This window comes from Molossus molossus, unplaced genomic scaffold, assembly GCF_014108415.1.
Source record: "Molossus molossus isolate mMolMol1 unplaced genomic scaffold, mMolMol1.p scaffold_m16_p_4, whole genome shotgun sequence".
Taxonomy (NCBI): domain Eukaryota; kingdom Metazoa; phylum Chordata; class Mammalia; order Chiroptera; family Molossidae; genus Molossus; species Molossus molossus.
The window spans coordinates 108390484-108404246 of NW_023425377.1; the positions used below are offsets into that span (position 1 = coordinate 108390484).

General features: G+C 42.1%; 1 protein-coding gene across 1 annotated transcript in view; it reads left to right on the forward strand.

Annotated features, from left to right (window-relative positions):
• NR3C2 (nuclear receptor subfamily 3 group C member 2) overlaps positions 1 to 13763 on the forward strand; it is a 311485-nt gene that overhangs the window by 236370 nt on the left and 61352 nt on the right. The window contains exons 5-6 of the mRNA XM_036240956.1: positions 11242 to 11586; positions 12860 to 13004. Of these exons, the coding sequence (XP_036096849.1) occupies positions 11242 to 11586; positions 12860 to 13004 (490 nt within the window). The remainder of the gene's footprint in view (positions 1 to 11241; positions 11587 to 12859; positions 13005 to 13763) is intronic.

Below are 13763 nucleotides of genomic sequence, written 5' to 3' on the forward strand. Positions count from 1 at the left end.
TTGTGGGCCCGATCCCCAGTGGGAGGGCATGCAGGAGGCGGCCAGTCGATGTTCTCTCTCATTGAAGTTTCTTTCTCTCTCTCCCTCTCCCTTCCTCCCTCTAAAATCAATAAAAAGAAAAAAAATTATTAAATAAAAATTACTAAGTGTCTTAAATGTGAGTTGTGGAGTTTTTTCCAAAGAACAACTTTCAGAAATGGCCCGGCTCTCCTTCCTGAGCCGCCCCGTCATCTCCAGGAGCCTGCTCGGCGGCGCACCGTCCAGCTCTGGCGGACAAGGGCTGGCTTGTTTCCATTCAGTCTGTCTCCATCCCGAAGGGTCAGAGGGATCACTGAAAGGAAAGGGCACTTCATGTTTAATGAATTCGCACTCTATTTATTAAGAACTTAAATCCTCAGGCCTTTTTTTCACATTGTTAAATAATATAAATTTGAAGAATACTTTTGACACCTCAGTGGAAAGTATATTCTCCTAAAGATGGTGTTGAGCTTGCCGTGCTGACCTAGGTCTTGAGAGAATCACCAAAGCTCCACAGCTCCCCAGAGGCTGATGCCGCCTGATGGGGAGCAGCCCCTCCCGCCAGGGCTGAGCAGGCAGGTGCCCGGGCCACAGGCGTGGCTCTGCTCCCCACCGCGATAGCAGGGACCTGGGACAGACATCAGCAGAGCCCGAGAGGCCTTGGCCCGGCGCTGTGTACAAGGAAAAGCTGGGAGGAAAACACGGGAAGGAGATGCGGGAGAATCACTGGGTCAGAAACGCATTTGGTTCGGCTCAGCTTTGTCCAGGAGTCTCCAGACTAACTCAGCCTGTACCCCGAAGAGATCCCAGCCTAGAAAATAATTGTTTTCAAGTGCATGCATCATTGGCTACTATTAACTCTTAATTTAGACTCGTTTTGATAATGTCATTGAAAGAAAATGTTGATAGATTTTTTTAAATAAAGTAAAATAAAAATTAAAAGGAGTAATATTTGTTTAAAATGCATAAAAGCTATAAACATCGACATTCATTTTCTTTTTCCTAAGGCCTACTTAATTACCAGCCCCCTCCAACTTGAGTGGCATCTTGTTGACGCATTAGCATGTACTTATACTCATCTTGTTGATGTTAATGTTAGCTTCTGACATGAGGATTTTGATGTAGTTGTTGTTAATCCTCACCTGAGAATATTTTTCCATTGATTTTTTTTTGTTAGATAGAGTGGGAGGGAGGGAGGGAGGGAGAGAGAGAGAGAAACATCAGTGTGAGAGAGACACATTGATTGGTTGCCTCCCACATGACCCTGGGGCCAGGGATCCAACCCAGGAACTTGCCCTTGGCCATTGCTCTAACCACTGAGAAATTAATGGGCCAGGGCTAACATGAAGATTTTTTTAAAATTTTGCTTGGCTTCTTTGTCCTGCTTTTGAAAAATGTCCTTAATCCTAGAGTGATAGTACTCAGAAATGCTGAATATTTTCTGTCATACAAACTATGAGAAATCATGTTTTTGCATCAGTTCATGGGATTATTATTTCATGTGTGGTTATCTGGCTACCAGTTCTTTATCTTGCTAAGCAAAATACTTAATAATTTTTAACATTCATTTATAATCTCAACATTGGTAGTCTCAACTAAAATCTTGTCAATTTACTTTTCATATAATAAGATAAACCATTACTTATAATTTGATTTTATATTAAATGTTAATAATTTTTAATTAAACTATAACGATGAAGCTCTAAGTAATTATTTTACAGAAAAAATAGCAAGCTTAGAGGTATGAAATATTGTGAAGAAAAAATTGATATTGGAGATAAAACTAGTCTGTATATTTTTTCTTTCCACCCCATGGTTTATATTTCTTATATACACAAATACTAAGTATAAAAAATTCTGAAATTGGATTTAGGCAACTTTCTTACTTGCTTTAGAATTCCCAGACACGTCCACGTTCTAAGGTCACAGGAGACAATTAAATGGACCAAGACCAGGAAACCATTGCAGTCAAGTAGCAGCAAATGCTGAGAGGGAAGAATTGAATCATTGAAACAGGCCTAAAAAGTGATGTGCAAACAAATGTTCAGACATTGCATTTTAAATGTTCTGTAAGAGCTTATTTAAGAAGTCTTCTACTGTAAATGTTATAAAGGAAAATGCCATTACCTAGTATAAATAGCCTCCTAACATATCTGTTAGGTAAACTCTTATATATGATATGATGTGATATGATATGATATGATATGATATGATATGATATGATATGATATGATATAATATAATATAATATAATATAATATAATATAATATAATATAATATAATATAGTATGTATATGATGCTGCTTAAGGTAGATCCTGCTTGGCCGACTTGCCAGTTGTGGGAGGTATTTCTGCCCAGCGTGTGTTCTCGCATCTGAAGAGTTCATTTCGGCCTGAGCCCACTGAGGATCACACTTGGACTTGGGAAGGCGCAGTAAATTAAGCTGGGTGCTGTGGTCTAGTTCCAGGTCACTGCCTTCTGCCTCTTTCTCATGCCTTATTCACCCCTTGACCTTGTTAGAACAGCAGTGTTTCTTCATAAAACATTCTTAATGAGACTATTTACCTTGCATGGCCAATAAGATCGTGCTGCATGTAATAAATTCTCTGCTCAAACATATGCCAGGAGGGCAGGCATCTCTTGCAGCTGTTAAACAATTAACTTTTTAACTGAGGGAGGGACCTTTTACTGGGCGTCCACAGCTACTTTCGTAGTGCATATTTTCCTTATTTTAAATATATTAAAAAACTAAAGGAAGGTTCTCTCTCTCTCTTTTGGCTTATTTGTTTGTGTTTTGTTTTGCATACACACATAACATATAGTTATTCCCAAAGAACAAGAATTTACAAAGCAGGTGATTTGTATGGTTGACCCTTGCACAAAGCAGGGGATAGGGGTGCTGACCCACTGAGCAGTTGAAAATCCACATAGAACTTTGGACTCTCCAAAAACTTAATTATTAATAGCCTAATGTCGACCGGGGAGCCTTACCAATAAGACAATTAGCACATATTTTGTATGTTATATGTATTATGTACTGTATTCTTAGGATAAAGTAAGCTAGAGAAAAGAAAATGTTAATAAAATCATATGGAAGAAATACATGTACATGTACAGAGCTATATGTATTTATTGAAAACAAATGTGTAGGGAAGTGGGCCCATGTGATTCTAACTCGTGTTGCTCAAGGATCAGCTGTATTTTCTAAAGAAAGCTCATTTGCTTTCAAATGTATTTGTTTGACAAACTCAACTATCATTTGCAATGGAGCTTACGAATTTTATTTTAAATGGGAAGTGCCTCCTTTGGTTTCTCCTCCCATCAGAATGAAGGTGTCATAACAGGAGCAAAGTAAAAGCCCAGGTGGTCTGATTCGGCAGCAGCCCCAGAGTACACGGAAGTCGACTGTTGTGCCCAGGGAACTAGAGAGAAAACCTGTAGTGATACAGGTCGTTGTACACCTCCTGTTAAAAAGACTAAACTCTTTGATAGAGGTGGTCAGTGGTGACCTTGCTGATAATTTAGGAGTCACTTGAACTCTGGGTCCTGCTAACACCCCTTGGACCTCCTGATTTGATGTCATCGTTAAGTGTAATGGGGTTTCTCTCTCCTGTTTTCCCATGTCACTGCAATAAACCACCTTCTTCTAACGCTGACCACCACAATAACTGTCAGTACATCCTCGCACCCTGTACAGTGGTGATAACAGTGGTACCTGCCTCCCAGGGCACTTAGGAGAATTAAATGGGTGGTATTTTTAAAAGATGCTGTCCTAGCACGATATACAGATTCTCAATTAATAGTAGCTCTTTACTATTGCTGTTGTTCCCACTAATAAAATCTCATAATCTCAGTATTAGGAGAAACCAAAGAGCTCATTTTAAATACAGAACTGTGTAAACAATCCCGTAACTTAGAGGGGTGAAACTGTTTATTAATGAAGGTGGGTGTGACTGCTGGGGGAGGAGGGGGAGGGTGTTTTTCTCTACGGCTGGACATTCTTCCAGGCGTGCAGTCTGAGATCACGGTATTTGCCCTTGAAATGTATTTTGGAAAAATGCTTCTAAAATTGTCTCTTACCACACTTAGAAGTGTAAGGCATTTACTCCTGTTTTTCAGGCAACAGTGAACCAGAGAAGTTCCTTTCAGACAAATGAAAGGCTGGACTGGACCTTTGAGGTCTTCTTTACTTCCACATAGGGTCACTGGCCCCCAGCAACTCCCTGAATCCCAGTCTTCTGCCTTGGGGCAGGACTGTGCTCAGGCAGGCGTCATACCTGTCCTCCTACTACTTCAGAGTTTTTAGAAAAGAATATTACATGTTCTTGCCAGTAATGCATTACAGACTCCCTGGATAACTCCTTCCAGAACACTTGGAGGAAAGGATCCCAGTGTCTAGTCTAAATCCCTCCTTCTGCCCTTTAAACGCGTTGTATCTTGTCTTGACTTCATGATTTGGCAAATGCCTGATGTTGTTGAAATTGCTCTTTGGTTTCTCATATCCCTCACCTTCTATCCTAGAGTAAGTCAGTCCCAGTCTTTTTCCACCTTTTTCCTTCCATAAGCATTTTTGTTTGTTTTTTTGTGGTCCAGAGCCGAGTGAGTGGGACTTGTCATTCTGTCGCTCCCTTCGGAGGTTTCCTGGAGGCCAGCTGAGCACAGCAGTGGAGGCAGAGCAGGCGTGTTGGTGTAGGAACCCTGCCGCCCACCCCTCGGCCACCAGGCGTCAGCTGCCCGCAGTTCTGCACGAGCTCTGAGCTCTGCCGGAGGAGCTTCAGGACGAGCGTCGGCTGAGCTCCCTTCCGCTCAGTCCAGGGCAGTCCTTTGATTGAATACAAACCTAGCTAAGGTTTCAGTGGAAGAAGCCTCTGGAAGGTTTCTTCATCACCCAGAGGCTATCACCAGGAGGCTGTTGCTCTGACGTCCCGTTTCCTCTTCTGAGAGTCTTTCTTGGTTTAAAGCCATCCCAGCCTGGCCAGGGCTCGGGGACGGGCTGCCTCTCCTTAACACCGCTGGCCCGAGATGCAGCTGTCCCCACCACGTCCTCAGGTGTGCACACATTCCTCAGTCTCACTAGCACTAAAAAAAAGGAGGAAAAATGTCGCTAAGTATTAGAGGAGGAAAAAAAGAGTATAACTACAGAAAATATAAATACCATGAAAGCGATCATGGCAATCATCTGTCGAGCCCAGGAGTGCCTGACAGGTGGTTGCTGGCTTTGCCCCGTGCTGACTCCCTGTCTCCAGCAGGGAAGGTAGCAGGGAATGTCAGTAGGGTTTGTCTTCCAGACCTGTTACTGTTTCTGCAAAATCAGAGAAGGTAACACTCAGATCAGCCTAAGATCTCCTTCAGTCTCTGTTTCAGGTTGGGCTGCGGGTCTTAGGGACTCTCCTCCTAAGGGTGTCCTTAACTTGGGTGGGTTCCTACACAAGAGGGTGGCCCAGTCCATGGGCCCTCGTTGTGAACAGACACAAACCAGGGCATGGTGAGAATTAATACAAGGGGTACAGGAAGGTGTGAGCTCCATAGAAAGATAAAACATCCTTCCCTGCCATTGTCTGACTTGAATATTATTAGTGCCATCACATAGCTGTATAAACCCCATTACTTTCTTATGTGTTGATCCAGCTTCCCCAAGAGTGTAATCTCTGCTACAGGCTCAGATCTCATTAAACATTGCACTGCTCACAAAACCAGGACACTTTCTATACAATGGGTAGATATTAAATAATGGACAAATGTATTCTATAACAATAGCAACAAAAATATCTTTATCAAACATATAAAGATATCTATGGATATCCCTATATATACATTAAAATTTAATATATGGAAATCCACTCATTTGGAATGTCTTCTTCCCCCAGGTTTATGGAGGTTATGATTGACAAATAAAAATTGATATATTTCAGGTGTACAGCATATTATAAGCATACCTGTGTAATGATTATCACAATCAAGCTAATTTGTAACATCTCTATCCCCTCACATAATTTTACCATTTTGTGTATGTGTGGTGTGGAAGGTCTTTTAAAGTAGTCAAAAGTTGGGTTTGAGTCTGCCTGAGCATGTTTTCTATGCTAATAAAATCAATAATGCCTGTTAATTCATTAAAGTATGTAGATTAGTGTGAGAGTATTTTGAGATACTTTTTTAAACACCCTCTTTTCAGTTTTCTTAACCTCTTCAGAAGTATTTATAAGCAATTGCAATGCCTCTTTATCATTATCAATTATCAATAATTGTTAATTATTTACTCATAAAACAAGCGCCCCAATCCCTCACCCCAGTTCTGTTGTGTGTGTTACCTTGGGAACCATAGATGCTCTTTTTCTATTAGTTCCAATGAGAGAAGTGTTGCTGCAAAACCAATTAAATTTGTAGAAAGATGGCATTGCTCCCTTTGGTTTTATGACAAAAAATACTGGGTGTCCCCCGAACTCTCAGAGTATTTTTCCTCTGGCAGTAGAAAGGCAAAGAGAAGCCATGCAAATAAAGAGGACATGGAAACTTCAGGAACACGTGATCTGGGCGAGGGTGGTGAGAGAAATGGTCTGTGAAAGACAGAAGAAGGGGATGGATGCTGTTATTGGCCTGTGGGTTTAAGCCAGTGATTACATTTGGCCCGTGAACAGAAAAGTACGTGTTTTCATATACCCTCAGTATATCCTCTCTCTCATAATTACTGCCAAGACCTAGAATTTCAAGACATGGCATGAAGTATTTCTAAAATGACAGAATTCTTTCTCACTTCAACTTTTTCCAGTGAAATGTTGTGATTGAAAACATTCCATATCAGTCTTTTATTCTACTCCAGAAGGGGGAAAAATCTGTGCCGATTACCCACTTCTGAGTCTAAGGAATCTTGAAATGAGCACCCTTTGGAACGAGAGTGATGGAAGCACCACGAGAACTCTGACCTCGTCGTTTTGCTGGGGGTGCGAGGGTGGCCCAGTTCCCAGCCAGCCATCATTCTGCCACACCGGGAGCTTGCCAACAGGGCACGCACCGGGTCACTTCATCCTCGGGAGGCAGAGCACAGCAAAAAGGAAGTGTTGGCAGGCCATCTTTCACGGCCTTCGTGCATCTTGAGACCCCCCACTGGGAATTTTCCAGTTTTTATTGGGTCCCACCAGATGTTCCCAGCTTGGCGCTCCGTATATCAGCCAGGACAAGGCCAGGAGAAAGTGGCTGTCTAAATGCTGCCAGTAAGTAAGGACCTGGCTCCTGAAGGCAGCCACTACTCATAGTGACCGTAACATCCAGGTAGAACGAGTGAGACTTCCCTGCTACAAGTGGGACTGGGAGGCATTCACAGTCATAGTAATGCACGCCACATGCATGCACACCACACACGCGTGCATACACATGCACAACTGTTTCTGGCAATGGAGAAAGTGTGGCTCTGGCCACCTGAGACCATGCGTTCCCAAGCCCAGTGATCATCACCTCCACGTGTAAGGAAGGTGGTAGGTAGGGATAAGGTCCAGAATGTATGTTCACTGCTGCTTTGGATCATGGACACCTGCTCGTCAAGTATCTTTGGCTAAAGATTTTCCTATGTAATTAGCAAATTTCTTAATTATACACTTAGATTTCAAGCTTATGCTGACCTTAAAGTATAACAAAATACTAATTAGATAAAGAGAAAAGGATCAAAAGAGAGTGCATGGCACAGAGCTCCAGAGGGGCTCTAAGCCATGGCTGGATGCAACAGAAGTGATTATTTCTCTGCGCTTCAGTTTCTTCACCTGTACAATGAAAATAATGTGCCTAATCACAGTTCTGAACTGTGCTGAGCACATGAGTGCCCAGTACATTTAGTTTATTGTTATCTTGGTGATGGCATTTTAAGAGCAATAACTCTACAAATGGATCATTACATACTAGAAATTTTGAAAAGGAATAATAATTAACAATTCAGAAATGTTATCTTAAAATCTCAGAAGTGTGCCTGTGTTTCCTACATGGAAGTAAATGAATGCTTAATATATGTGATGGTTTATTAACATTTGAAAATGAAATAAATTTAGTAAACAAACATTTATTGAGTACCCATAAGCGTCATGGAGAATGATGTAATAAGAATCCATAAGACATTGTCAACTTTAGGACCTTTACTTTTAGAATACAGCAGTGTAAGAAAAACAAGAAAGAATTGTTGAGCATTTTAGGAAGGCTATTCTGAGCAATGTAAGTATAATTACTATGTAACCTTACGTCTATGCTCTTAGAAAAGGTACTGATGAACACACTTGACTGAAGAATCTGCACTGAGAATATTTATTGTCCTGAACTATTTCAGTAAATACAGATTATTACTCAATTCCAAGTGCCCCACATATGTTCCTAGAGAATCAGAGCATAAAGTTAAATGTGACTGAAATGCTAAACATAATGTTAATAATCTGCTGAACGGGTCATGCTCCGGGCCACAGCTTTATACATAGATATTAGAGGAAATATTAAGCATCCTTCTCCGTGGTATTTCATAGCACTGACCTTAAATCGGCCATGAGAACAAACAGACAGCACTATAGACCTAAGGCCTTAAACAAATGTGAAATTTGTCATTAATTTGCAAGCAAATATCACTCAATAAAATTTGAAAATAATCACCCTGGGCTATTTCTAGTCAGTCAAATTGTGGTGATTCGCAGATGAAGTCTTCTCAAGGATGAGGGCATTTTAATGAATGGGGCATTTTTAGTATTTAAAAAATCATGGGAAAGAATGGGAGTAACATTGAAATGTTATTTCAGGTGTTGGTAATGATTTTCAACATGTTTTTGTTTCTCCGATCCATTTAGCGCTCTGTGAAAGGGGAGGGAGAAGCACCGGGGCCCCCGTTTTTCCTATAGAACAAGTGGGTGTGACACAGCTACTTCCACGTGTCCGGTTCCCAAGTGAGCAGGAGGTGCCGCTAAGGTTCTTCCAAGCTCTTCGGAAGGCATCCGTTCGCCAGCGTTCTGGAGTATCTGTGTGTTTGGGTCTGTCTTCTCCTTCTGTGTTTGACCTAGTTTTTAGGCACTTGGCCGATAATGTTTTCTTTCGTTCGTTCACTCATTCATTTGTCAGACGCATCTAGCTTCTCTACTTGATGCTCAGTGCTGTTGGGCGGGACCTTGTCGCAGCTTCCATTAGTATACGCGAGTTTTGTACATCTGTTTTCAAAAAAGTCTAAAAATCAGATTTGTTGCCTCAACTCTTAATCAAAGGAAATGGTGTATAAAAAATGAAATTAGTCCGGCCGGTGTGGCTCTGTGGTTGAGCATCAACCCCTGCACCAAGAGGTGGCTGGTTTGATTCCCAGTGAGGACACATGCCCAGGTTGTGGGCCTGATCCCCGGTGGGGGGGCGTGCTAGAGGCGGCCAGTTGATGTTCTCTCATCGATGTTTCTGTCTCTCTCTCCCTTTCCTTTCCTCTCTCGCTAAAGTCAATAAAGAAAAATAAATAAATAAATAAAAGGTAAATACTGATTTAAAAAAAAGAAATGAAATGATTGGAAGTGATTGAAATTTTAAAATTATTTCACTGATGTTAAAATCCTTAAAAAATAGGAATTATATCTTGTTCATCTTTTAAGCTCATTCTGATATTTAATGAATGTGTGGCAGATGTCTCTTGTTGGCTAGTGGTTTTATCTGCATTGGTAAGTGTTTCTGTGGCGAATGTGGTAAATATTCATGGCTGTAATTGTAAACATGAATGGTTACTTTTAAAATCGAGTCAGTTGGTGTGGCATAGCCATACCCTGTCTTAAAGTTATATCCTGTAAATTCCTCACAGATGTTAGAGCTAAGGCGTAGGTGTCTGGGTCTTCAAGAATTTTTAAGTTCTTTTAAAAAAAAAAAAAAGGAAAACCTTCTAGTTGCAAAGTGATTTATTGCCATAGCTCTAAGTTTTGGACTTTCTCTTCTTTTTATTCATTCATTAATCTTACCTGTCTATTCATCTTCCCATCCACCACCGTCCACCCCAGCCCTCCACCACCTTCCCGTATTCCCTCCGGCTTCTCATTCTTTCCCGCTGCACTCTCTCTCCAAAGTCGTGGAGAGACGTGTGAAAGAAAGACAGTTGCTGTTAAAATTAGTACTGCCTCTTTGGTTTTAACTAAGATGAACACAGTGTTTACTGACCTGGTACTTTTAGTCGTAAACAGGGCGTTGTTGGTAACCATGCTGGGAAAATAAGCATAAGCCAGGGCTGTTCTGGGTACATCAGAACATATATATGGTCACCTGTGCATAGTATGTTCTCCTAAAAATCTAAAGTAGGATTCTTATGTAGTAGTGTGGTATTTTTTTAGTTCTAGGCTATAAGAAAGGAGAATGTTTTCTTTATATTAAAAACAGACAGGAACAGATTTTCAAAGATTGTATTTCGTGTATATCACTGTAACATGCACCTGAATCTTCTGCAGCAGCAATTCCTGTGCATTTCCTAGTTGGCTGTCCGGTTCGGAATCAAGGAGATATGTGATTTTTTCCCATTTGTTACTCTGCTTCGGGCTTGACTGCTCTCCCATTCCCCCCAGTGGAAACCTATAGATCACTTTCACTGGGCATAGCACTTAACCAAGGTGCACAGAGACTCCCAAAGAGGAGGAGCACCCAGTCTTCGCGTTCTTACAGTCCACAGTATAGCGGGGGACGCACGAAGGCCTCCTTCGCATAAGCAAGCGATTGCGCAGGGACCACAGGAAGAGTAAGAGGCACCGAAGGAGACGGGGGAAGGGGCTGGGGAGACCTTATTAGAGGGAACAGACGGCACCAAAACACGGCTCAGCCAGGCCATCCCGGTGCTTGTGGGCAACCCTGGGTGGATAACAGGTAGGATCAGCAGGCTTACATAAGGTTTAGTTGAGGCATAGGTAATGTATTAGCCTATGAAATTATTTCTCTCTCCTCTGAACCTATGTCTCAATTATATCAGACTTGCCGTGTGATCTCGGGCAGATCTCTTAACCCATCTGGTCTCCGTTTCTTCATTATAAAGTGAGAATCACAATAATATCTACTCATAGAATCGTTAAATTGATTAATTTATATAAAGCCTTGGGACAGTGCCCAATACTGGAAAAATTTTGAAAAGGTGCTCTTTCTATCAGTATTGTAAGTCGTCTTTGAAGGCAAGTCGGTGTTTTATTGTAGTTTACCTCATGTAGTGTATCCCTGTAGTGATTTTCATGTGCTCTGATGGCTTACAAATCTTTTACAGCCCGGAAGTCAAAGAAGTTGGGAAAGTTAAAAGGGATTCACGAGGAACAGCAGCAGCAGCCCCCACCGCCACCCCCGCCGCCCCAGAGCCCCGAGGAAGGGACGACGTACATCGCGCCCGCCAAAGAGCCCTCCGTCAACACGGCGCTGGTCCCGCAGCTGTCCAGCATCTCCCGAGCGCTCACGCCCTCCCCGGTGATGGTCCTGGAGAACATCGAGCCCGAGATCGTGTACGCGGGCTACGACAGCTCCAAGCCAGACACCGCCGAAAACCTGCTCTCCACGCTGAACCGCCTGGCGGGCAAACAGATGATTCAAGTTGTGAAGTGGGCAAAGGTAATTCCAGGTAGGATTGCCTCTCCTTCCACGGTCTGCGCCCTGAACCAGACAGGTCAGGGCAACCCCGGCACCATCCCCAACAGTGGTCGGAGCGAGCTTTCCCTTAAATCCTGATAGCTTCTTTTAAAATGGGTATCAGATTGAACAGGTGTGTGGCAGAAATCTGGTTAGTGTGCTCATGCCTCCTGAGCAGTTCCAGTGAAGGGTTCTCATGTTAACATATCATACATTCCTTGTGTGGATGATTGCGATGAAAAGTCCACCCCAGAATATGGGTAAGATAAAATACATTCTGGTCCTGAAAGCAGAAACTGAGCCCGTTACTAGCAGCTTGTGACCAGGGCTGGTCTAACCCAGACCAAGTAAACCCAGACCTGTCTAGTAGGTTGTGTGAGCCCCTGAAAATCTGTTCCTTCAAAAAATATCATCTTACCTCCAGCACTCTTTAAATTGGCTTTGAAATTCCTACTTTAGTCATTTCTTATGCTATAGGATTTTACTAGTAAAGTACCTACTGATCTGCACAAACACCACTTAGAATTGCTGCCACATTATCCCAGTTCCTTTATCCAGAGCAGTTTTGTAAATGATGTAGGTCAACCAGCAGCCATAAGAAAACAGACAGGGAGAAGCTCTGATGACTGGTTCTTCGAGGAGCTTCCCCGGGCAAAACTCTACAAATGAAGAAGAACCTGCTGTCACTGGGAATACGGGCCAGGAAAGGGAACAAAGAAGGCTGCAGCCCAGAGAGGAGGCCTGCGGTGGGGGCAGGGCGCCAGGCTGCTTATCCCATTTCCGAACCTGTCGGGGTCCCGGGGTCCCGTAGGACCCCAGACCCTGGGAAGCAAGGAAGAAGGCTTTGTCAACCACTGCAAGCTCATGGAAAGTGAAACCTTCCAGTATTGCAGATACGCAGTAGTTGATGGTTATTAAATTACCCTTTATGTCAGTGTTATTAATTGGGAGTAAGATGAAGAAGTGTTGCAGGTTAATACAGATTCTTGCAGGCTAACCAAGGGTCGTAGACCATTGTCCACAGGGAAACGCCCTGAACTCCAGGTTACATTTGCCCTGGCCGGTCACCCTCAGTGAGAATTTAGGGTGAATTGAAATGAAGGGTAGAACAGGGCCAGGCCCAGGGTGGGTGCCCTGTAAATGACTGGAGTCTACTGGGGTCTGTTAGAGAGAAGTGGCTGTTTGGGGGTTGACTTAAGAAGCTTATTCCTGGAATGTACTTAAATGCTAAGTGTATTTCTGTGTTTAATCGTTCTGTTCTTCAGGATTTAAAAACTTGCCTCTCGAGGACCAAATCACCCTCATCCAGTATTCTTGGATGTGTCTGTCGTCGTTTGCCTTGAGCTGGAGGTCTTACAAACATACGAACAGCCAGTTTCTCTACTTTGCACCAGACCTGGTCTTTAATGAGTGAGTACCTGTTCATGAGCCTTCATAAAACAAATTGCAATGATTTGTTATGCTTTTTTATGATTTCTAAACAGATATATATTTTTAAGTGTAAAAATAATCTATCATTTGAGAATTTAAAAATTGCTTTTCACCAAATTATCATGCACATGCCTGAGTATATATAAGTCGGTATATATAAATCTCACATAATAGTATGTGGGAATTGTCCCAAAAGAAAGATGATCCAGTTGGCTCCAAAAACTTGCCTGGTACAAAGCCACGATTAATAGAAAACAGCCTCTTTTGGTATCTACTTCAGTTGAGAAGACTGTCTAATTTCTAGGAAGTGTGAATGTATAAAGTGCCGGTCTCTGTGCGCATTAATATAATGGTTCTTTTGTTAACAGTATACAGCTGCTCAATGCGTTTTCATGACAATCATAATTATTCGTCTTTGTACTCATAAGAGAAGCCAAAATGTTATTCTGCAGTGAAACATTTTTAGTTTTATGATGCATTTTAAAAGATTGAAAGATTCACAATAGGTTTTTCTTTAGCCATGAATTCCTTCCTATGTTTTAAGTTTACATTTTAATACTGTTTGTATTGCACATTAGCACATTTCATCTGTTTATATCCAGCGGTGCTTCTTTGTAATTGTTGGGTCAAGAAATACAGAAAATAAAAAGGCATGTTTGAATTATGGAGTGACCCACAGCCGTATTCTAACACAGATGGCTCTCTCTAGAGATATGAAAATAGGGATTTCCAGTGGGG